Source organism: Mercenaria mercenaria, chromosome 8, assembly GCF_021730395.1.
Source record: "Mercenaria mercenaria strain notata chromosome 8, MADL_Memer_1, whole genome shotgun sequence".
NCBI classification, from domain to species: domain Eukaryota; kingdom Metazoa; phylum Mollusca; class Bivalvia; order Venerida; family Veneridae; genus Mercenaria; species Mercenaria mercenaria.
In genome coordinates, this window is record NC_069368.1 from 73391407 (window position 1) to 73414304 (window position 22898).

At 34.1% G+C, this 22898-nt stretch overlaps 1 protein-coding gene across 6 annotated transcripts in view; it reads right to left on the reverse strand.

Moving 5' to 3' along the window:
- Positions 1-968: 968 nt before the first annotated feature.
- The window catches only part of LOC123565259 (myocyte-specific enhancer factor 2A-like), a 156704-nt gene continuing 134774 nt past the window's right edge, over positions 969-22898 (reverse strand). For all 6 annotated transcript variants that reach the window (XM_053550190.1, XM_053550191.1, XM_053550193.1 and 3 more), the window contains 5 exons: positions 21818-22004; positions 21232-21428; positions 15850-15946; positions 15236-15392; positions 969-10086 (listed from right to left, as the gene is read on the reverse strand). In XM_053550190.1, coding sequence (XP_053406165.1) covers positions 9693-10086; positions 15236-15392; positions 15850-15946; positions 21232-21428; positions 21818-22004 — 1032 coding nt within the window. In that variant the 3' untranslated portion in view covers positions 969-9692. The remainder of the gene's footprint in view (positions 10087-15235; positions 15393-15849; positions 15947-21231; positions 21429-21817; positions 22005-22898) is intronic.

Below are 22898 nucleotides of genomic sequence, written 5' to 3' on the forward strand. Positions count from 1 at the left end.
TCCAAGGCCAAGTTTAACTGGTGAGTGATACAGGGTCATCATTACCCTGGTGTTTGTTTAAGTTCACTTTTCATGAATACTTACTATATCTCTGAAACTTCATTACACATTTTTTGTCACCAATTAAGATGAGTAAGAAGGCCAAGAACTGTAACTCTTTTCTTACATATTGTCCAGCACTTGCAGATAAGTGTTGGCACCTGCAGGCGGTGCACTTGTTTTTGGTCAAGTGTGTTCTCCATGTATTAAACTTCGAGCATCTATAGTTTACTGGGTGCAACTGTAGGCCATACACCCTGAAATCCATTAGCAGTACTGTCATGGTACCAAGATCCCAATCGATGCAACTGATTTTTTTGGATGTGCAAAAAGCTCAAGTAACATGCGGCCAGTAAAATTAAATCCCAATCCCTGCAGAAATTTGAGGACAAATTTAAGGTAACTTTGTGACAGTACTGAAGTTTTTCCACACTAATGTATTAAGAGATCAGTTATGTTAAAGACGCTCGCTGTAGTTTCTTGTACGAGAGATGGAACAAAAATTTCCCAATAATAGAATTTGTTCAAACTTTGTATATGAACACAGTCTCATGTTAGAAACAGAAAAATGCTAAAACAATCATAGGACACCGTGCTTGTTTAGGAGTTAACTGCCCTTAAAACTGGATTTTTCTTCAAATTTGCATATTCAAGGGCAGGTAACTCCTGAACAAGCATAGTGACCTTCGATTTCTTCATAATTCTGTTTCTAACACGACACTGTGTTCATACACAAAGTTTGAACAAATTCTATTATTGGGAAATTTTTTACCTAAAACTGCCGCTACCGTTTTACTGTACATTTTTAGTTTGATTACTTAGTAGTCAGAGTAGGCCATTGAATCGGTTTTCAAGTTCTAGCCTGGCTTCACATATTTCTCAACTTGTGTCAAGTGGGCAGATGATTGGTTTAGAAAAAATTAACGCTGTTAAAGTTACCACAGACTTTATTTACCAATTCATAATACACAATTAAAACAAGTTTAGGATGAGATAAATATAGATGTTGGAGCAATAATGTCTTATCTCCCTATAAAAGGAATATACAGATACCACGTTAGAGCTCCAAAATATTGAAATATAAGCACACTTGATTGAAAAAATAGACACATATTCCCTTTAATAAAAAAAATGAAAACGCATACAAACTGTCTCACTACTCGTGACTAAAACATGAATTTTGTGACAAAAAGAAAATGACTATTTTAAGTATACTTTGTACATATACAGTCTGAAAAATGAGTGTTCCAATTAAATGAATTTAATACAAAAAATGATCAGCAAATGGTGACACTTTAACTATTAAAAAGCCCAAAAGATGCATCATCAATGGAAGCCGAGTAAGCTCAATTTTGGCAAAAAAAAGAAAGACAGAAAAAGAAAAGATCTATCATTGTGCAAATATATTGCTCAATATTATTTTTATGTCTAACATACATGCAATTCTTTCCTTTTTGATTGACACTCTTTAACTGATTAAAAAATATTAAGTGATAATTAGATCAGAAAATATGACTAGGGATCATCTGCCACTAAGCAATTATTTTTTGCAACTTATCTCTAAAATCTTTTGATATACCGCATTATGCAATACTTCTTTTAAAGCACATGCTGTCAATAATAAATGGTAATGTGTAAAACGCAGTGTTAAAAGAGAGAGGTTAAGATTTCAAAATGTTTATGAACAACTGAAGAAATAGTGTTTACTAGTATATTCACGAAAGCACCAGGTTGCAATAGTTCAAACATTAACTGGAAGTCTTACTAAAATATGTTTAAATGTTGTAAGTTTTTTTTAAAAGTGATGAATCAACTTTTACCAGTGACTTAAATTAACCAGAAATGTATCCAATGGTCACTAGTGTCCCCTTAAGGGTTTTCAAATGAGAATCAAACAAAAGGATCACAACTACTTGGATTTAGGGGATTATCTGTGAAAATATAAACACAAGATTTTCAGACATGTATACCGGTATATGCAGACAACAATGGCCGGTCTATATAATCCTCCAATTTTGAGTAATTCCTTTCCCTGCAAGCCTTTGTGCACATATGTAATCTTAACCTCTCTAAACATGTTAAATTTTTTCCCCATTTTTTTAACATATTTTGCCATTTCAGTTAGCTAAATAAGTGATGAGAGCCTTTATTATGAATATTACAGTTTCAGAAATAAAGACAACAACAACAACAACAGTAAATAACAACAACATGGACACATACTATTTACAAAACATAAAATGACCTAACAAATTCAAAACAAAATGACCTTGTTATGAAAAAATAAAAACATGAGTAATGATACAATTTAATCCAGATTAAAACTGTACAAGGCAATAAAGTAAAATAGAATCTCTATTTTTTTCTGTCGACAACAGAGTTAACTGGACAATATAAACAAAAATATTGATTTTTTCCCCATCTTACCCAACTAACTGTCCTAAGTTACAATTATATAGGTTGAGACTTCATCCTAATATTTAGGATTGACTATACAAGGTATATTTCAATAAGCCCCTGAGGTGCCAAAATTCAGAACACTGATTTTTCTGGAAATTTACACCATTTTGTGGATAAAACCTATTTTTAATGTTTAAAATCCTGCAAATGCACCTGTTGAGTGACCATCAAGTAAAACACTGGACAATTTTAGCATTCATTCACAATATTACTTTTAGGTAAAGTCTTTATGTTTCTGCATTATGCACAGATACTGAAATTTCAATCTCTCTAGCAAAAAAAACTTAATAGTTCCAACTCTATCTAGTCAGCACTTAATATATTAAACAAGAGCTGTTTGTAAAACATACATCACCTATGCTGACCTGTCCTAGGTATATGGAGAATGTAAATTACACCGTGACCTTGACCTTTGCCCTAAGTACTACCAAAGCATAAGGTATAAACTATCAGTACAGACAATCATCCTCTGAAGTTAGATGGCCATTTTCTCTAATTTTCTCTAAAAACTGATGAGAAATATACTTACAGTCTCAAAATAAATTTGACCTTGACCTACTGACCCCTAAGCAGACTGGGGTCAGCTACTGACAAAAGCAGATCATCCCATGAAGTCTAATGGCCAGAAGTTTCAGTTTTTCATATAGCCTTATAGAGAGATCTAGCCTTACCCCATGGTGATCATGTTTTCTTTTTAGGAAATAAAGTAATAACAAGGAATCTGGCAGAGGGTAACACATAGAACATTGCTGTAAAATTATTTTCTGAGAGTATTTTAAAGTTTTCCATACAACTATTTACAGTTAACTAGCTCAAGCTCATTGCAGCCATGTTGTTAACAAATCAACATAACCTGAAGGAACTGTCACTCAAAGAATATTGCTGTAAAATTTCAAAAATTAACCTGCTGTTTCAAATGGGAAGATGTTTTAAGTTTTTCCTTTAGGTCACCATGACAACCAGAATTTAGCAAAGATGACCTTGATTTGAAGGAATTCCCAAAGAACATTCCAGCTTTGTGGCTTAGAAGATGTTCTTCACAGAAATTGTGAACGAAAGATGGATGTTAGACAATCAACAATTCTAAAAGCTTATGAGCACTTTGTGCTAAGATGTAAAGCAAAAAAAATAATAAAATAGACAAGAAATGCTAAAGGAAAAATTTGTATGAGAAGCTATTTCAAGTGACAACTTCATCTCTTAGTGTAACTTGAGCTAGGATAACAGCTTTATTGCAGTTGTATTAAAATGCACCAAATGTATAAAAACCTCTAATAAAAAAAACCATGGCATTACTTCTATGCACAATTCACACTTCCACTCTTACTTAAATCATCTGATATTTATTCATTTATTTATCAAATCCTTTGAAAAATATTTTCAGCTCTTGGGAAGTATTTGTGAAAACTTGGAAAAATGTGTCAGTGCAAACACTACTACCAGCAGGAAATTTGTTTGGTTCATGAAACATACACTTTTGGCTTGTTTTACAAAAAATATGTAAGAGGCAAATTTCCAAACCATACCCAATAATTTGACAAATACCACCGTACACCTGGTTTCAAACAGGTATAAGTATATAGGTATATCAGACCACTGAAGCTGAGGAATCACCTTAATTCTCATCTACAAAAACTCTGCAATTTCCATTACCATTTTGAGCCGCACCATGAGAAAACCAACATAGTGGGTGTGCAACCTGCATGGATCCAGACCAGCCTGTGCATCCGCGCAGTCTGGTCAGGATCCATGCTGTTCGCTTTTAAAGCCTATTGGAATTGGAAAAAACTGTTAGCGAACAGCATGGATTCTGACCAGACTGCGCGCAGGCTGGGCTGGATCCATGCTGGTCGCAAAGCCACTATGTTGGTTTTCTCATGGCACGGCTCATTTCAACATTTAAGACAAAGAACAAGAATTTTCCTTTGTACACATACTTCCAATATTTTAGAACAAGGTTACTAATTGGCTTAACTTACCATTCTTACTGAACTGCAAAATTTGAATTTTAAAAACAAACCATGGTATGATACTAACACTGTAATATATACACTGATATCAGTGCATCGGTAATATTAATGAATTAAATAAAGGTGCTGTTTCTCATTTTGTCTTACAAGTCTTGAATATTTATCTTTTGTTATGACAGTTTTAATGTGAATTTAGTTCAAAGTACTTAGGTGCAAAAAATTGTTCTTTGCCATATGATAAAAGGGGAATATTATTCAAATGAGAAAAAAAGCTGTATAGTTTGAGGTAAAACTGTCCAATTTTTTACCATGCCAAAAATCCAATAGTATGGTATGACAATATTGCAATGCTGTGCTATAAAACCAAACATGTTCACTTTAAAATTACAAAAGTTATAAACAAAACTTTTTTAACATCCTACATTATATACTGTACTCAAATGAAACAAAACAAACCACAACATAAAATAAAATTGACATACAGCTGAACTTGCTATAGTGGACACCTATATTAACCCTTACCTTGCTAAATTTCTATAATGAACTTGTCCATCTTTTAATTTGGACAGTATCATTAACTGTTAAAAGGGGTGCATACCAAAAAGACACTGACTGAATGGCGATCAGTGCAGATCATGATCAGACTGCACATATGTGCAGGCTGATCATGATCTACACTGGTCCCAAAGGCAGAATCAACCGTGTCCAGCATGATAAAGGTTAAGCAGTCACTTGTCTAATACAGCCAGTCAGCTTACTTCCCATAATGACTTTGTGTTCTAATTTCAACACGTCTTAAGCATCTGCTTGCCTTAAGCAGCCAGACTGTGTATTTGCTTTTCCTGGCTACTTAACACAGGTTTAGCTTATCTATTCAATTAGAAAAATGTCAATGATTAATTACGTATTGATATAAATTTTTCAATTAACATAAATCAAATGTATTAATGAAATATGAAACAATCATTAATGAATTCCTTTGTAAGTTAATACTTTTTTCCTCTTAATTTAACAGAAAAAACAATTTTTACATCAAACAATAACTTTATAAGTTCATACATTATTTAGCTTATTTTTTATGTACAATTTTTTACACTAAATAAAAGCCAGTCTATTTACACAGTGAGATCTTCATGTGACTATAAGTATACAAGTGATAAAAACACAAATGTGCAATCCCAGTATCTCTTGTACGATTTTTGCTTTAGTTACCATATTTCACATTTAAATTTGCACGAACATGCACTGAAGTAATAGAAATAAAAGAAAATATTTCTACTCCTTCAGATATACATTTCACGCAGTATCTTTCCACAAAGCTTACTCTGAGTTGCAAAAATATTCTACATGAAAGTTGTAGCACTAATTTTGGTGGATAAAAACCTGAAATATTGATACTTTGATTTATTCATTGTCCAATGTTTATCAAATGCTTATAGTTACTCAATGTTTTGCACTTGGGCACTACGTGTGTGAAGTCAAAAAATGCCGAGATCAATAAAATGTCTATAAAAAAATGTCAAGGTAACAAAACGGCATCAGATTTTTAAAATTTTAAATAAAAAGTTACGTTTGATGTTAAAATAGACAATTGGGCTTGGACTAAAATACTTTGTACCAAAACATTAAACAGATATAACAGGAGAAAAGTTCTGTGAGGATAATTATATGTTAAGCAGTAAGTGAATATGAAGTCAAAATTCTGACAAAGTCATATCGTTACAATTAAATCACACGAAACTGAGATGAGAAAACAATGATTTCGGCATTTCAATCCATGTACAAATACAAGTTATAAATTTATCACTCCAATTAGTGTCAAAAAAAAAATAGAAAAAAAGTCAATTATTTTCTTATAATATGTTTTCTTCATCAACTTAAGGCTCCTGTTGCCAGAACAACATTTCACCAGCACTTTCCGGCCTGTTTACCAAGTTTGAAATCCAACAGTGAAATAATTTTTCATATACATCACCAAGTACATATAATAATATTTAGATTTTATTGGTAAATATCTCTTACAAACCTGAAAGGTATAAATATATCTGTAACAATTTCTTATTTTGATTGTTGTATACATCTTAATGTCAAATTTTTTATCACATAATTTATTTGAGCATAATTATTTTTAATTTCATAAGAACCCTCATTTTTTTCAAAACTCAGGCACTTGACAAATGACAAATATTTTTTCTCTTTAGTATAAATGCAGTTAAAACTGCAAAAAAGATGACACCTAAATCTGTTTGAATTTTCCTATTACACCAAAAGTTTTTGATTTTACATAACCCCAATCAGATTTGTCAATGAAAAGTTAAAGTGATTTCCAGGGCTTGTTTTAACATACAGTTCAACAGGTCTTCAGTAATATGTAAAAATCATATAAATAGTTAAAATTTTATCATATATTTACACATTTAAACTACAAAAATAGGTATGATGTGCTAAAAGGTATAACTGTAGATAAAGTTATCAAAATAAAAACAATCTAAAATGATTTAATTACATGGTATGTAATTTGTAAAGTGTTTTCTCTCCTGCATTGTTCTGTCATTGTTATACAAATTTAGTTTAGTTAAATATACCGATAGCATTAAGACACTGCTTGGTCAACTTCAAAGGTCTAACATTATAAAACCAAGTTTGGAGAACCAGTCTCATAATACAATCAATTTGATTGGTCAATTCTGAACTCAATTTTGAAATTGGCCAATGGCAATGTCGCATTCTGTGTCTGGTCTCCAAACTCAAATTTGATAACCTTGCAACCAGAGCTAGTAAACTGAGGTATGGATGTCACCAATCATTGGTTCTCACCCCCAAACTGCACATCAGAAGTACTTTAGTACAGATAGTGCTGGAATTTGAATATATTCAACAAGCTATTTACATGGTGTGAATAAATCAACAAGACATAACATTTCAACAATAACAAACAGTAAGTGCACATAGGGGTTGATATGTGGTTGCCCCAATAAAGAAATCTACTTTTCCTTTCATAGAGATTCTAAAAGTGCTTTCACAATGTCTGGCCTTCAGTTTCTTGGTTGGATTTATTCCTTTTAAGACTGTAAGAAAACATGGCCTCTTCTCAACAGTATAATGATGCTTATGTCTGCTTGTGCAAGACAGCTTCCAGAACCAGTGGCACATGCAGACTATCTGTACTTTACCTAGGATCAGGAAATACCTGTCTTACATACACAGACACACATGCATCATTTTTCTTGCCTAAAACTTAACATTATTGTGAAATTTTCAAAGAATCCTGAAACAACAACAACAAAAAAAAAAAACAGCTTTCACATTTGGTCTGATGGTAAATAAAATGCATGTTTGGAACCAACCATTATTTGATGGGCAGGAAAAGCAGGCGTCATTTAAGGAGCAGCCGTAGGGGACAGGCATCACGTTAATACTGAGTGCACTGTGTGCAGTACAAGGCACATGTATATAACAACAAAATGTCAATATCACTGATTTACCTTGGTAAGCGCCAAAACAGCTTATCTGTTATGATAACATATTTTGACACTTAGCAGGAATGTAACTAACTTATGGGATTTACAAACATACTATTAACAAGATACAACTTAACTGTGCAAAATTACTACATTACATCAATAATATTTGAAATGGTAAAAAAATAAAACCACTGTTGCATGTATAACACATCATATATGTAGTGGGAATAAATCTACACAGAAAATCATTTTTTCTTTCCCTCATTAGCACTTTATCAAATACAGCTGAAACACAGTATCTACAGCTTGTTTATCTCAAATTTCCGGCTATCTCGAAGACATTTTCAAGACCCGTCCTGAAAACACTTGCCCAAAATATCATTCTAAATCAAATTTCGGTTATCTCAAAGTAAAACGCCTGATCCCTTTGAATTCGAGATACCAAGATTCAATTGTACAAATTCCACAGGATACCAGTCAGTAACTTCATTATGGCAATTTGTTGCCAGATGCGTAATCAGCGTCATATGCAATGTGTGCAATATCTGGTATAAACTTTTCCTACTCTAGAATTTTTTGAAAACTAATAACTGGTAACTTTATTCACTTTAGCTAAAATATTGGAACCAATCACTTTAAATTACTTATCACTGTCATCAGACAGCCTCTACATAACTGATCAATTTGATATAGGTTAGAAGGTACTAAATGCCTTCGTTACTATTCTATGTAAAAATTAACAATTTATAACATGTTTTTATAAGTATTTCTAGCCTTTCACTTCCTGCAAGACTACTGTCAGTCTTTAGGCAATTAAAATACCAAATAAATATGGGGTTGACCATGCTATGAAACCATGGTCACATGACTGAGACATATAATGAAAATGCTACTATTGCATATGAAGACATCAGGAAATACCTACTTTTACTTTCATTTTACCAAACAGCTTTGACACAAATTTTGAAGCATATAATGTAGCTTAAAATTATCTGCAGACATTCTTCTTTACAATGAAGCATCAATAAAGCTTATATCTGGCATGAAAATGGCCTTTACTAGGTGGGAAAATGGCACTACATACCAATATAGACTACATTCAAATGTATCACTGAGGCATTTCCAGCGAATTACTACCTTCATACCTATATCTTGAAAACAGTACATTTAACCTGCAATGATCTTGTGAAAAAGCAATGTAATGAGAGCATCATGGTATCAATGACTGCTTTGACATATCTGTGACCAGTACTTAGTCTACAAAAACTTCAAAAGAAAATGAAAGCATCTAGATCACTATGATCAGTTTACATCTGTTTAATGGCACCCAATGTTGTAAACTCTAATAAAGGGAAGTAACTAATGAGGTAAGCAAAAGTACATGCCATAAACAGTGATATTCTGTATATCATTAAAAAGCATTTATAATTTACATAAACAAATAGCACAATAACGATTCCTTATCATTGCAAAAAGTAGCAAAAAACTGTCAACATGTTAAATGTTTGTCACCGAGCATCTCCAGTGTATGTATGATAACTACAAATAGCAACAACATGTCTGTACAAGAGATCCAAAATTCAAAACATTTCAAATCACTTTATACTAAATGTTTTAAACATGTTTATCACTTTCATGTCATTGTGACCCCCAAAGCACTACCACATCACTACCAAACTACTCCTGTACCTGTAACCAGTGGAAATCATTCTTCTTTTTTCTTTTAATTTATACAACCTAAAGAACAATTATTCATCTGCTAGGTTGTCCATCCTTCTACTCGCGGTCGTTTCATCATCGGACCATCATAATCTGACATTCCACCACCACAATGTTGTTGCTGTTGTTGGTGTTGCTGCACTTGCTGCTGTTGCTGCTGTGCGGCTGCATGCTGCTGTTGCTGCGCCTGCTGCATCGTGGCAGACGGCGACGGACAATTCGTCGGAGACTGGGAAAGATGTGGAGAAACATGACCAGGTGACAAATGACCTTGATTCTGAGATAGGGGTCGTAAACTCAGGTGATTAGATGGTGTGTGTGAGTCACGTGTTGGCGATATAGGCTCGCTCTTTATATTAAGTCTATGATTCATTGTGTTTATAAGTAAAGGTGAAACTTGATTAGCACCTGCGTTAACCATGCCCTGTCCTGACCTGTTCATGATAAAAAAAAAACATAAGTAGTTAATTCATGAAATAAATGTAGGGAGTATACATCAAATTTTTAGTATACAACACACAAGTAATGCAAAGTATAAGATTATTTTGAGAAAAAAATAGAAATGAAAGCTGCTTTATCACAATGATAATTCGCCAGAGGTAAAATTTAAAGGGAAGTAACTAGTGAAGTCAGCTAAATGAAAGCTGCTTTATCACAATGATTATTTTACATCTGCTAAATGTGGCACCAGAGGCTGCAAAATTTAATGTTATAAAGAATGAAATTAGCTAGATGACTTATCATTAAGATATAATTATTCCAAGGTCAATTTTAATACATAACTTTTCAAGGTCAAATTATGAAAAGAGGTTTTTTGGCTTCCAGTAAACTATGCAAAAGCTTCATAATCATTACACTAAAAGAACAATGGGTGATGCATGATGGGTAAAGACACAGTATTATGATAATATGTCTCAAAACAAATCCATGTTAATTCTTAGTTATTTTGTAACAACCACTACAGGAAATTACTGTCACCTTTTCTTTACTGGTGAACAAATATGTGGAATTTTAAGTCACCAATAAAATGTGGAAATTCATAACCATGGACAAAAAATGCAGTACATATCATGGAAATCTCAACATTAAAACCCGCTCATTACATATAATACCATAACCAAACATAGATTTGATTGGAAAGTGGGAAAACTGATAACCCAGAATACCCAAGACTATACTTATTCTGAACAGTAACTGAAAGATCAGTAAACAGCCTAGTTTTACTTGCCACCACAGACAAATTACATGATATTGGATCATTCCTCTTTAATTTTCATATACAGAGAAAAAACAGATACGCAATAACTGTTTATAAGTTTCACACAATTTTAAAAACATCACTTGCATTTTAATTGATTTCCATGAACAGAACAATACAGCATAAATCAGAAAGTGTGTGGGCAGTACAGACAGAAATTCTCTCTTCAAAACATACAATATGACAAACTTGATATTCTAAAATGGCTGACATACAAGCAAGATTCTCTTGTGTATAAAATCAAAGTCACAAGTAAATTAATGCATATATTATTTACTATGTCTTTCAAAACTCCTAACATGTTTCTGATATGAGATCAGTTATGTGCCCTTGCTTAACTTAACAAGAGGGCCAAGATGGCCCTAGGTTGCTCACCTGAGAAACACACCGTAACACACCATAACAGTGTAAACATGTTTGACCTAGTGATTTCATGGAAAAAAATATTCTGACCAATTATCGTTATCAAGGCTATCATTCTGACTAAATTTCATGAAGATCAATTGAAAAATACAGCCTCTATCACATACACAAGGTTTTTCTTTGATTTGACCTAGTGACCTAGTTTTTGACCCCAGACTACCCATATTCGAACTTGACCTAGATTTCATCAAGGCTATCATTCTGACCAAATATTATGAAATCCAGTGTAAAATGCAGCCCCTATTGCATACACAAGGTTTTCGCATTATTTGACCTAGTAACCTAGTTTTAAAACCCAGCTGACCCATATTCAAACCTGACCCAGATTTCATCAAGGCTATCATTTTGACAAAATTTCATGAAGATCAGTTGAAAAATACAGCCTCTATTGCATACACAAGGTTTTTCTTTGATTTAACCTAGTGACCTATTTTCTGACCCCAGATGACCCATAATCAAACTCAATGTAGATTTTATCAAGGCAATCATTTTGACAAAATTTCATGAAGATCAGTTGAAAAATACAGCCTCTACTGCGTATGCAAGTTTTTTCTTTGATTTGATCTAGTGACCTACTTTTTGACCCAAGATGACCCATATTCAAACTTGACCTAGATTTCATCAAGGCTATTATTCTGTCTTAATTTCATGAAGATTAATTGAAAAATACAGCTTCTATTGCATACACAAAGTTTTTCTTTGATTTGACCTAGTGACCTAATTTTTGATGAACCCAGATGACCCATATTCAAACTTGACCAATATTTTATCAATGCAATCATTCTGACCAAATTTCATGAAGATCAATTGAAAAATACAGCATCTATCGCATACACAAGGTTTTTCTTTGATTTGGCCTAGTGACCTACTTTTTGACCCAAGATGACCCATTTTCAATCTCGGCCTAGATTTCATTAAGGTTATTATTTTGACTTAATTTCAGGAAGATCAATTGAAAAATACAGCCTCTATCGCATATACAAGCTTTTCCTTTGATTTGACCTAGTGACCTAGTTTTTGACCCCAGATGACCCATTTTCAAACTCTGCCTAGATTTTATCATGGTTATCATTCTGACCAAAATTCATGAAGATTAATTGAAAAATACAGCCTCTATTGCATACACAAGGTTTTTCTTTGATTTGACCTAGTGACCTAGTTTTTGACCCCAGATGACCCATTTTCAAACTCTGCCTAGATTTCATCAAGGTAATCATTCTGACCAAAATTCATGAAGATTAATTGAAAAATACAGCCTCTATCGCATACACAAGGTTTTTCTTTGATTTGACCTAGTGACCTAGTTTTTGACCCCAGATGACCCATTTCCAAACTTGGCCTAGATTTCATCATGGTAATCATTCTGACCAAATATCATGAAGATCAGTTGAAAAATACAGCCTCTATCACATACACAAGCCAAATGTTGACAGACGACAGACAGACAGACGACAGACGCCGAAATTCGAGCGATCAGAAAAACTCACCTGAGCATTGCTCAGGTGAGCTAAAAAGGAAAACCATCTAAATATTGGGGGAAGTGCTGGTGATAGAATTGCAACAAATGGCAGAATTCAAGAGTGGAGATATAAAATATTCTAACATGACCCCAATTTGATTTTTAGTGACGTTTTTGTGTAAGAAAGTCGCACTCATTATGTCACTGCATTAAACATCATAGCGGCCTGTTAAAAAAGAAAGTCACCTAAAACCGGCAAATACTTGGTGGATGTTGTCACCGATAGAGATAATAATCCATACTGTTACCTTAGAATCAAAATACTAAATCTCAGTGAAATTCTCTTTAATAAAATCATTGTCATTCAGTGCATAACATAATACCACTGAGGCTGTGCCCTCAAGACATTAATTCCTTCATATCTGAACTTTACAAAATGATTTTAATCAACCATAAAATAACTGTCTGAAATATATTTTTTCTTATGTAGATATTATGTGAAATTTGATAGAATATCAAAATATGAAATATGCTTAATTTAACAATTTTACATGCTTTATTGTTTGTTTGCATTAGGTTAGAGACATATGATCTGGCCTAAGATGGTGGGAAAAGTAGCCAGTGAACCCATCATTTACTGTGGCCCTTCCTCTAAAATAGTTCTACTTTGTGCTGGTAACAGTTATTCTGTTTGGGATGCTTGCAAAAGGGCAATATCACAGTGTCTATATAGAGCATATACCATATATCCCCAAATAAATGCCTCAACACAGTGCCTTGCATTTTGCAAGAGGTATTTTTTATTCAGAAATACACTTTTTTTGAACTGCAAGTTTATAAAGCTTTAAAAATAATACTTAAATTCACTTATGACATAAAAAACAATTTCTTAGGTAATTTTAAGGGGAGGGGAGGGGTAGATTTTTGGGAGACTGCATTTATATGGTGAAATATGGTAGTAAACAAGAGGGCCATGATGGCCCTATATTGCTTACCTGTTATCATTACACTTGAGGACAAGAAGGTCCTCAGTAAAATATCAAAGTCCAAAGGACAGGAACAACAAAGGGAAGAAATTTAACCAAAAAGAAAAAAAAACCTTACAAGGTACAGATATGCCAAAATACACCTAAAAATTGGAGGTACCATCCATGTTGTACCACAGAAAAGTGGTCACGGTTTTTCCCTACGGCCAATAATAAAAAAGTTACTAAAAATAAGCTATTTATAGTAACGTAAAAGGGAAGTAATTAAAAAAATTAATATTGTAAGTGAACAAAAGAAGGATCTGCCAAATAAATCTGTTGACATAAATGAAATTTCAGATCAGTATCTTCATTAGTTATGGAGATATACCCATTTTAATTTGAAATAAAGGGAGGTAATTTGACATAACACCAGTCCATAGTTATCTACCCTGATTGTCTCTGCAGACAAGGTCAAAATAGCACATTTTGGCCCTTTCAGGGGCCATCACCCTGGAACCCATAATGGAATCTCGCCAGTTCAAGAAAAGAACCAAGACTTTATGGTCATACAAATTGTGTGCAAGTTTGGTTAAATTCAAATCATAAATGAAGCTGCTATTGTGCAGACAAGGTCAAAATAGCCAATTTTGGCCCATTCAGGGGCCATAACTCTGGAACCCATAATGGGATCTGGCCAGTTAAAAAAGAAAACAAGATCTTATGGTGACACAAGTTTTGTGCAAGTTCACCCTGGAACCCATAATGGAATCTCGCCAGTTCAAGAAAAGAACCAAGACTTTATGGTCATACAAATTGTGTGCAAGTTTGGTTAAAATCAAATCATAAATGAAGCTGCTATTTCGCAGACAAGGTCAAAATAGCTAATTTTGGCCCTTTCAGGGGCAATAACTTTGGAACCCATTAAGGGATCTGGCCGGTTCAACTAAGGAATCAAGATCTTATGGTGACACAAGTTTTGTGCAAGTTTGATTAAATTCAAATCATAAGTGAAGCTGCTATTGTGCAGACAAGGTCAAAATAGCTAATTCTGGCTCTTTCAGGGGCCATAACTCTGGAACCCATGACGGAATCTGGCCAGTTCAAGAAAGGAACCAAGATCTTATGGTTATACAAGTTGTGTGCAAGTTTGGTAAAAATCAAATCATAAATAAAGCTGCTATTGTGCAGACAAGGTCAAAATAGCTAATTTTGGCCCTTTCAGGGGCCATAACTCTGGAACCCATTATGGGATCTGGCCAGTTCAAGGAAGGAACTGTCACCTTATGGTGATACAAGTTGTGTGCAAGTTTGGTTAAAATAAAATTATAAATGAAACCACTATCGTGCAGACAAGAAATTGTTGACGCACGGACGACGGATGAAGGGTGATCACAAAAGCTCACCTTGTCACTATGTGACAGGTGAGCTAAAAATAACTGCTGGCATATACGGAAAGGCAAACTGCCTACACCTACCCCTGCATTTGTTGCATTCCCCCACCTGGGGGGATTCCGCTGGTCAGTGACCCCTGACTCCAGTGATGGGGACTAGGTTGGGGACTATAATTCTGCTGGATCGTGCCCCCAGGGCCACCAGCCCCCATACTGTCCCCTGAATTCATACTGTAATCATCTGAAAAACATGTTCGATTTTACTTAAACTGGTTTAACTACCTAATACATTTTGTAAAATCTATTTTATTTTGTAAAAAGTTCTTAGAACAGATTTTCATTGACCTTCATTACTATATTCTGGAAACATAAGCAAAATACCCTATAAATTTTGTTACTCTACCCCTTTTAACTGATAACTGGGTATAGGAAGACACCTGGTGTCCCTCCTATCATAACTGAAACCATGGGTCACTGGTAAATGGGTAGAACCACTAAGGTGTCCCTCCAGACACCACTGTAAACATGGACTGGTAACTGGATAGAACCAAGAGAATTCCAACATTCACTGGACAGCTTTCTCTGAAAGAATTCTACAACAAAGTGGATTTAAAACAAGGTGATGAGGAGGAAGATATTTCAAGTCAGCGACTGTAACAACTCCTCCACGGAAACCCATAACAATGATATATACATACTGTTGTGATATGACGGTACTGGTGAGTGATATCCGGTCCCTTGTGAAATACTGGGTGTTGAGATCGACACGGCCGGCACACCCGGTGAGTGCTGCATCTGCAATAAAGCAAGTAACTATTAACTGCAAGCAAACTTATACTGTAATTTTCTCAGCTTGGTTTATGGATGAAACCTGTATGGACATTGCAAAATCACTTACCATTAACAAACCAGACAGGTGTGTTGCTTCCATTACTTCAACGCCTACATATTTGATTATTTCTGACAATTTTCAGACCAAACATTGCCACCTCTACCTACCAAATCTTCACTTAAACTACAGAGATGGAAATAAGGGGTCCAAATGGGCCTTAGTCACTCACCTGAGGAGGACCTTTACCTTTAGACCTTGAGTCTGAGCAAGTCTCGAGTAAATCCACAAAGCAGTTCATTATAAGTTATATTATGGTGGCATGCTGTACCAATTGAACATACTGGATAGAAGATTAAAAACACTACAGACCAGGTTTGGTGAAGATCCATCAAGAGGTTCACGCAAAGAAGTCCGTTCAAGGTTTTTTCTATTTTTAGCTCCGCTAGCTGCATAAAGAGGCCAAGCTAAACTATCTGAATAAATTTAGATGTGGTTCATGACAAGAGGTTGTTCAAAGTAAAAAGCTAACACCAGACCACAGATGCAACATCACAATAGCTCACAATGAACCTTTGGTTCAGATGCTCTAAAAATACAATGTAAAGAAGCACCAGAAGTGGATTGAAAACTCTTCTAATAAAACAGTCATTTGCTGCCTTGTTGGAAGAAGGAGATCAATTTCTGACAAACGAGCAATTTGGGTTATTTGATTTGATTTGATATTTTGAGATTCGTCAACAACATTCTAGTAACCCACTGCAGGGGTTCTTTAGAACTTGGTAAGGTTTCATGAAAAAGCTATTTAATTCCTAATTAGTGGCAGAAGTCTATGACCTCTCTTTATAATGGCAAGCACCTCTTAATAAGGAAGCATGCTGCTTTTTCTGTCCAAATTCAAAATCACCAAGCTTTTCTAAACTGATATCTACTTTTGACCTGTTAACATACAGGTGAGTAGTACATACAATTGTTAAGTGTTTGTTTGACAAACAAGCTGTCACTAACCTTTTGCTTTAATAACAATGTTCTATTAATAGTAACAATTAGCTATTAATAGTAATGCCTCAAGTCAATTATGTCAAAATACATCTTTATACCAATAACGATGGCTACAATTTACAATGTTTTGTGGCTTTTTATTAGTTTACATTGTGTCAAATTTCTTCTAGTTATGCATTTTCTATTATACAATGTATATATCAAAAACTTATTTAAATGTAGATCTAAATCTTATAGATCACATTACCCGAGGTATTTTACTATGTAAAGTTATATTCTTGCTTTCAGCTGTAAAATGGCACAAGATATTTGACCATTTTCATACAGGTTACTATTAACAGGAAATTGAAACAAACAATTGGCGTTCTTTAAATATTTACAATTAAAGACCCAATGTTTGCAGTCTAAGCATGCAGGAAATGAAAAATCACTGCACCTTTCCTTGTATTGACATAGTCTAGGGAAACTTTTATATTTGTGCTTTATCATACATTGTATTTAATTTCCAGCAAATACTTTACCTTGCTGAATTTCTAATGATGGACTGATCTATCATTCGATTTTGGCAAACCATTATTATTGCGAGAGGTGGTTAATACTACGACAAATTTTATCATTTAATAAACTAAACAAAAACAAAGAAGTCCAGATCAATATTGCTCTGCTTATGTATTTCAGTTGTAAAGTAATGAGCTTAGATTTTCCAATTCTCTGTAACCTTTGTTTTTTATTGGATTCCACATTATTTCAGTTGTATACTGTAAGTCAGTATCACTATTAACTTGTTCTCAACAAGTAAATAACAACTTTCTCACTTGAATCAGAGAACAACAGTCAACCTTATACTGTGAAGTATACACCCAGAGATGTAAACATAATTATTAACAACTCAATGACGAAGGATTTGGAAACCGCACTGAAGAGTTTCCTTTCCCCAGCTCAAAATGACACTGGTTCTCAGCTTGCCAAAGCAATAGCAATTATATTATGATTGTTCACACAGAAAGCAAGATCAAGATTGGAATTCCTGAGTTAACTGGATATACCACTCTATAACCTATTATCTCCCTTTAAATATATTTGCTTCATCAACCCCTAACATACTTTAAATGCATATTAACCTTTTCCCTGCTAAATTTCTATGGACTGGTCTAGCATTCAATCTGGGCAGTAACAGTAACTATTTGAAGGGATGGTCACTAAAATTTTACAGACTGAATAGGGAACAGTGCAGACCATGATCAGCCTGCTGGTCTGCACTGGTCACAAAGGCAAAATCACTTGGTGCCAGCAGGTTAAAAGTTTTAAAGACTTCATACTTTGGTCTACCAGCAGCTTATTTACTGATGGTTTTGGTCTGGTATTTAGAATAATATTCTTTAAGATTCTATTTCAGGTAACATTCTTTAATGATACTTTTTTATATTACATAGAAGTTTTACTGATTTTTTCATGCAGCCTAACCCTCTGCTGAGCAAATATCTCCCTAAAAGACAACTTTTTTCCCCTGAAGATCAATTCCTTACTTAACTTTTTTATGACAACCAGATTATACAAAAGTTTGCAAAAATCAGAACTTATTTTTCAATTACCTATCATAGCAAATGTATCACTTTGAAATAGTGTGACTTTATGACTTACACAATACATGGAAGTGAATGTATTAAGGCTGTGCTCAATTCTTAGTAAAAATATACCAGTCTGTTCTTTGTTCTGATCTAAGATACAGTCTAACCTGCTTATAACAGCCATCAAAGGGACTGAAAGTAACCACTACAAATCATAGTACAATTTTTTTTCACATTAGGTTTTTAGGAATGTTTTAGTGTATTTTGACAAATTTGGGCTGGCCAATGACCATGTAAGACAGGGTCATGCTACATAATTCTTCACTTTAAGGGAATTCCAATGGTTATACCTGAAGATGTCTATCATAAGCAGGGTCACACTATATACAGTAGAACGCTAATGCAGGTCAGAGAGTACTAATTGTTTTAGTATCTGCGCTTTGTTATGTGCTGATGTGTGTTTTCAAGTTTGACATGTATCTAATTAGAAATAAAAACTGTGTATACTACAGGGAACTCTGGGAAATATAATTTGGCAAGACAATGGGTTTTAAACAACCTGACCAATACATTTTCCTTTTTAAGGGCGACTGACAGTACAAAAAGAGGAGATTGATCTGTTCAATTTATATCTCTACCAGGCTGTGTAATGTAACCATTTCTTGTTTTTAGATGTGCTTAAAGCCACACTGAGGATAAAGGTCATAATTATGTTGTTTGCATCTTTTTCTTTTGGTTTAATCACACTGACAATTAAACTCAAACAGATTTTTTTTTTTGCAGATTTTTATACTAGAGGAAGACACTGGGTTCAACATATGACCTTCTGCAAGTCAATTATCTGTTAAAATATCCTTCCTTATTTCAATGTGATATATTCTGACCAAACCTGAAATCTGAGAATTTTGTATGGCAATGTTGGTCCCAAATTTATTATACTTTAATTGTACCCTATGCTAAATACGGAATGATTTACTTGTAATATATGCAATCATAGTAAACCATGAAAAAATAGCCCAAAGGATCCTCAAATTTTATCATCATTTTTTACTGTGTACCACAAAAAATACTGCTTGACAGTCAACAGTGATCAAATATCACAGTTAAATAGCTTTGACAATTACCAATTTGGGTGTTGTTCACTTTTAATTGATGGCTAATTCTAAAATTACTTATCTTGGAATAGTTGCAACATTTAAAGTTTCAAAATTTATCATAATGTAGATTTAATTGCAACTTCAGTCACTATCATGATGTGCTACTTTAAAAACTCAGACACTGCATGAAAAATGTTGCATATAAAAGATCAATCAAAAATTGGAAACATGTTTCAAGGACTGCCACCTTTAAATTATGTTAAACAGATCCAAGAAAGTTTACATATATGAGAAATTAAGCCTGATCTGAGAATACTGGATAACCTAGGAAATTTTTCTGTCTGAACGGTTTTGTTTAGTTTTCTCAGGTTGTTTTGTTTAGTTTTCTCAGGTTGCACTGTAGATCATTTGCGGACGTTGTCCTCGACGGCTCGAGGGATATGATTGATCTCATTAGTATCAGAACTCAGCTGTCGCAGAACGAGTCTTCCAATTAAGACGGCATTTTGTGAGAAATTTTCATCTACGAGGCAAAAACAAAAACAAAAGTAAAGACAATGCTAGAAAGTGAAGTAAGTGATATGTAGAATTCGATTTCATGCAGTCACGCGATACAAGAGTACCTTCAGATATTACTCTGCAAAAAAAGGTAAAGCCTAATCTTCAGACACAGAAAAACTCCTGTAATCCAAGTCCCTTGTTTTTCTAAAGAGTGCTTAATGCCTAATAACGTTAATAGTTTCATTTTGTGAAACTTCGTGGATTCATCAAGTAATTCTATATATTAAGATACCTTCTCAACAAATTATCTGTAATTCTGAGGCTAAAAGTACTGTCCTTTTAACATGGCATTATGCCTATAGGTTTGGTTATAGACATTTTCTGTTAACACTTAAAGAGAATTTCTGCTCTCCACACCTAATCATCTGACAATTTTTCACAAATGCTGCCTATATCAATAAGACAATATCGACATAAAATCTGAAGATCAGTTTCTCAAAATATAATACTGTGAAATATTCTAATTTTGTGGGTATAAAATTTTGTGGTTTTGCTCAAAATGGCTATTTCACTGAAATATAAATTGGTGAAAGAACTTGTTTGTTGAGATTTAATTTCGTGAATCGACGAAAACACGAAATCCATGAAAATTGGTCCCCCACCACTATCAACAATTTCACAGTATAATACACTTAAACTGTATTTATGTTTCCATTTCATCCTTATATGTCAAGATATTGCACACCTAGTATGATTTATTGCTAACATATTTTCTTTATGTTCAAATTTCTGCTTGAATTTAATTGTATAATTATATTGTTTGCAATTTAAATGTCTTATTTTTTGGTTGTAAATATTGCAATTTCACATTTCTTGTCATCTGATTGTTTAAACCTATTTATGCAGAGGCCCACATGGACGATTTGTGTTGCCTAAATGTGAAACCATGTTATTAACTAAATGTTGCGGGACAGTAACAAGGGAACAAATGACGTATCTACGTAACAAAGTAAATCCAATACAGCCCAAATAACTTGTTTGGTTAGGTATAATAAAGATATGATAATTATTCACACAATATACCTCAGAGTTAATCATGTTGTTCCTTCCATCAGGTACCATGAGGCGAGGTGGGCCAGGATGACTAGTTGGCGGACGTCCGTGTATTGGAGGCGACTGACGCGCCATTCCTTTTGTTGCCATGACACCGGGAGATGAACAAGGTGAAGCTCGGTGGTAACCATTTGGCGTAGGAGAGTGACTCATGTCCACCATATTCCCTGCAAAATTCATTTTTACTGTACTATCAAGTAACCTCAGTTCACAAAAATTCAAGGTCATACTACTGAGTCTGAAGTCCTGTCTAAGAAAAATGCTGCGTTACCATTGGTCCATTCATCATCATCAACATCATAAATAGCCAATCAGATGCTAGCTTCTCAAAACTCTCTAAGTGGTTTAACTATACTTATTTCATAAACAGTTACTTACATTTATCCAGTTATGTATACTAAACTGGTTGATGTATGAACAGGAAATATTGCAACTTGTATCAAAGTATGATGTAACTTAACTCAAGCACTGTTATTCAAGAAGATTAATTGTAACAACTATAAATATGTCAACTGAAACATTAAATACTACTTGTTAGAAATTAAAAGTTGTTCACCAGTTGAGTTGGGTCTAGGGCTGAGATTCGGGGTACCAACAGGGGGTTGTAAGAGCCCCGGACTACTGATGGCGGGACTATGTTGACCCATAGGGCCTTGGAGTGTATGATTCATATATGGAGAGTTGTGCATCGGCATCCCGCCTGGTGATAAGCCTCCTGCTGGTGGGTATGGTGACATTGGTGACTGAAAGGGAAAAACAAACATGAGTACAGTATAATCTTATTTCACAATACATCAGAAAAGCAAATACCCCTTTGTACAGATGGACAATCACTTGTCTGATAAAATCCTTAGTTTACAAGTGAATGAAGTACTGACATGCAAGGCAGAGTCCCTTGCAGGAAGGGGACTAAATTTTTGTAACTGTCTAGCACTGCAGTCTAATATCCATGTATACAGTACTTAGTATGCTATATACATGCAATATATTTTAACCCAAAATGTTTATGTTGGAATTTTGCTATGTATGCTAATACTAAATCCCTTGATGGAAGGTTGCATTATGAAATGGAAAGGAAAAACAACATTGTTAATATCTGTCTTCTAAATAGTGGCCTTGACCTCTGAGCTAGAGGTCTATAGTTCCCAAAACCAGTCTTAGGATGTGTCTTTCTGTATGTGTGCAGTACCGTGAAATAATTTTTTCCAGTCCATGTGGTGGGAGGAAATGGACTTAAGGACTTATTTTCATGGATTTTATGATTAATTGATTTTATATTCCGATAAACTAATTAAATTCCCATTTGAAATCCCCATAAAATTAACTTTAGTATTAAAACTTGACTCAAAGCTGCTGTGTCTGCAAAACAAAAAGTTACAGTCCATTACTCTCTCTCAAGGAGATACAAAAAATGCCATATGACATGCAATTGTTAATTTACTACTCCATTGTCAAATTTAATTAAAGCATTTTTTTGTTGTTGAAAAACTGTTGGGCCATTTATCATGTTAACACAACATAAACAGGAAGAAAGCTGTCAGCACTGACTGATGGGGGGCTAGTCCTTTCATTTTTCAGTTTAACTTCTACAGATACCTACTGTAATCTTGAGATAATCAAACTGTATATTCTATAGT